The 2,134-nt window shown below is 50.3% G+C and overlaps 1 protein-coding gene across 1 annotated transcript in view; it reads right to left on the bottom strand.

The window, feature by feature from the left end:
• Window positions 1-1,657, bottom strand: part of LOC102761194 (T-cell surface glycoprotein CD1a) — a gene marked incomplete at its 3' end in the record, with an annotated part of 4,070 nt that extends 2,413 nt beyond the window's left edge. The window contains exons 1-2 of the mRNA XM_006761216.2: window positions 1,569-1,657; window positions 841-1,104 (exon numbers count right to left, since the gene is read on the bottom strand). Coding sequence (XP_006761279.1) covers window positions 841-1,104; window positions 1,569-1,629 — 325 coding nt within the window. The remainder of the gene's footprint in view (window positions 1-840; window positions 1,105-1,568) is intronic.
• Between the last annotated feature and the right edge of the window lie 477 nt (window positions 1,658-2,134).

Below are 2,134 nucleotides of genomic sequence, written 5' to 3'. Positions count from 1 at the left end.
GTGCCTGATAGGGGGGAGCTCCCCAACCCCCTGATTGCCCTGCGGCTCTGTGTGTGACAGGGTGTGGCGCCCCAACGCCCTGATCGGCCCTGCTGTGTGGGGACAGGGTGCGGAGCCCCAAACTCTCCCCCTCACGGGTCCTGCTCTGTGTGTGATGGGGTACAGCCATAACCTCCCCATCGGCCCTGCCCTGAGTGTGAGAGTGGCGGCGCCCCAACGCCCTGATCGGCCCTGCTCTGTTACGTGACAGGGGGTGGCATCGCAACCTCCCCATCGACCCTGCCTTGAGTGTGACAGGGGACGGTGCCCCAACCCCCCAATGGGCCCTACCCTGAGCGTGTGAGGGGGGCGCATTGCAACCTCCCAATCTGCCCTACTCTGTGCATGACAGGGGGCGGTGCCCCAACTCCCCAATCTGCCCTGCTCTGTGCATGACAGGGGGTGGCGCCCCAACTCCCCAATCAGCCCTGCTCTGAGCCCGACCAGGGGCTGCACCTAGGGATTGGGCCTGCCTGAGCCTGACCAGGGGCTGCACCTAGGGATTGGGCCTGCCCTCTGCCACCTGGGAGCAGGCCTAAGCCAGCAGGTCGTTATCTCCTGAGGGGCCCCAGACTGTGAGAGGGCACAGGCCGGGCTGAGGGACACTCCTCCGCCCCGAGTATACAAATTTTTGTGAACCGGGCCTCTAGTTGTGATTATAATAACCCAGGGTGAATGAAATGTACAGACAGAGAATGCTGAAGAGATTGAATGAGTGAAGAAATTAGAATAAGGAACTCATTGAGAAACACACACCTCACCCAGCACATTGCATTTCCCCATTTTGGGTATTGAACTTACATTTAAGCTGCCATTGAGTGGCATGTTTGTGAAGTTCGTGCGGCATTTCAATGGAGAACAAACGAAAGGATTCTTCCAGTTCTTTTATCTCTTCCTTGCTCAAGTTGCCCTTGGACCAAGGACGCAGGAAAATAATTCTGCCAGAGTTGTTGTCCCAGCCATGAGTCTGCAAGTCACCCAACCAACCAGAGTGCCGAATTTTCACCCAGGAATGGCTGTAGAAGGAGGAGCTGTGGATAATTATGAAGGAGATCTCCTGGAAGGCTGTGGCAAAAGAACAGGTAGAATGAGGAGAAGAAAAGGCATCGGGATGGAGAGAAAATGAAGAAAGGTGCCAGGAAGGAAACACTCAGAATTGGTAAATTAGGGAAGCCATGGCTACCTCAGCAGACATTCAGCTGCCCAGGGCCCCAGGCTTTACAAACAACCTTCAGAAGGGGACAGGGTCCCCGAGTACGGGATACTGAGAACTACACTGACATTCTCCTGAAGTGCAGGAGGCAGCCGATTGATGATTCCCTCTCCTTCTCCCTCTTTCTTCCCCTCTCTCTAAAAGTCAATTAAAAATCTTTACAAAAAGATTTACGCCTTAACCAAACACATTGATCAAAGCGTGCACGCTCACACACACACACACACACACACACACACACACACACACACACACACACACACACAACTCACTCACCCTCTTTTCCACCCAACAGGGCAGTTGCCAGAGTTCTTACCATCTTCATTGTCACCAGTTGTGAGGAGAACTGCTAGCAATGGAATTTGCAGAAGCAGCATTTGAGTTACAGATGTTATTTTTTTCTCAGGAAAGTTTGTCTTTGGCTTTTTAAAAAAATAAAACTGCTCCAAAATACCTCTATTCTGACTTCCTTCTTCTACCAACAAACCACCACCACCAAAAAAAAAAAAAAAAAGAAGAAGAAAAAAGTGCTCCTTCCCGAAACTCTAGGCACTGATTCAGCCTCTCATTTCCCCTCCACTTCTGGCTTTCAACTTCTCCCCTCACTACCAGCCTTCATTCTGCTCATCTTTCTCTAATTCAGCCTCTATGGACTAAGTGTTCTGTGCTATTGAAAATTTAGTTTACCTCTGGGGACATTTTCTTCTCATTCAGACAATGAAAGCATAAAACCAAATGGTTTTCCAATTCCTACTGATGTTCTGTTGTCCCTGCTCTTTCCTGTCACTCTGTCCTATTTACTTGCCTAATTTAAATTTTCTTCAAATAACACTCTTCTGTCTAATCCCCACCCCACTGCATTCATATCTCTGACATCTCATG

The sequence above is a fragment of the Myotis davidii genome, unplaced genomic scaffold (assembly GCF_000327345.1).
Source record: "Myotis davidii unplaced genomic scaffold, ASM32734v1 scaffold3658, whole genome shotgun sequence".
NCBI classification, from domain to species: domain Eukaryota; kingdom Metazoa; phylum Chordata; class Mammalia; order Chiroptera; family Vespertilionidae; genus Myotis; species Myotis davidii.
This window is presented reverse-complemented; position numbering and strand designations above follow the sequence as displayed.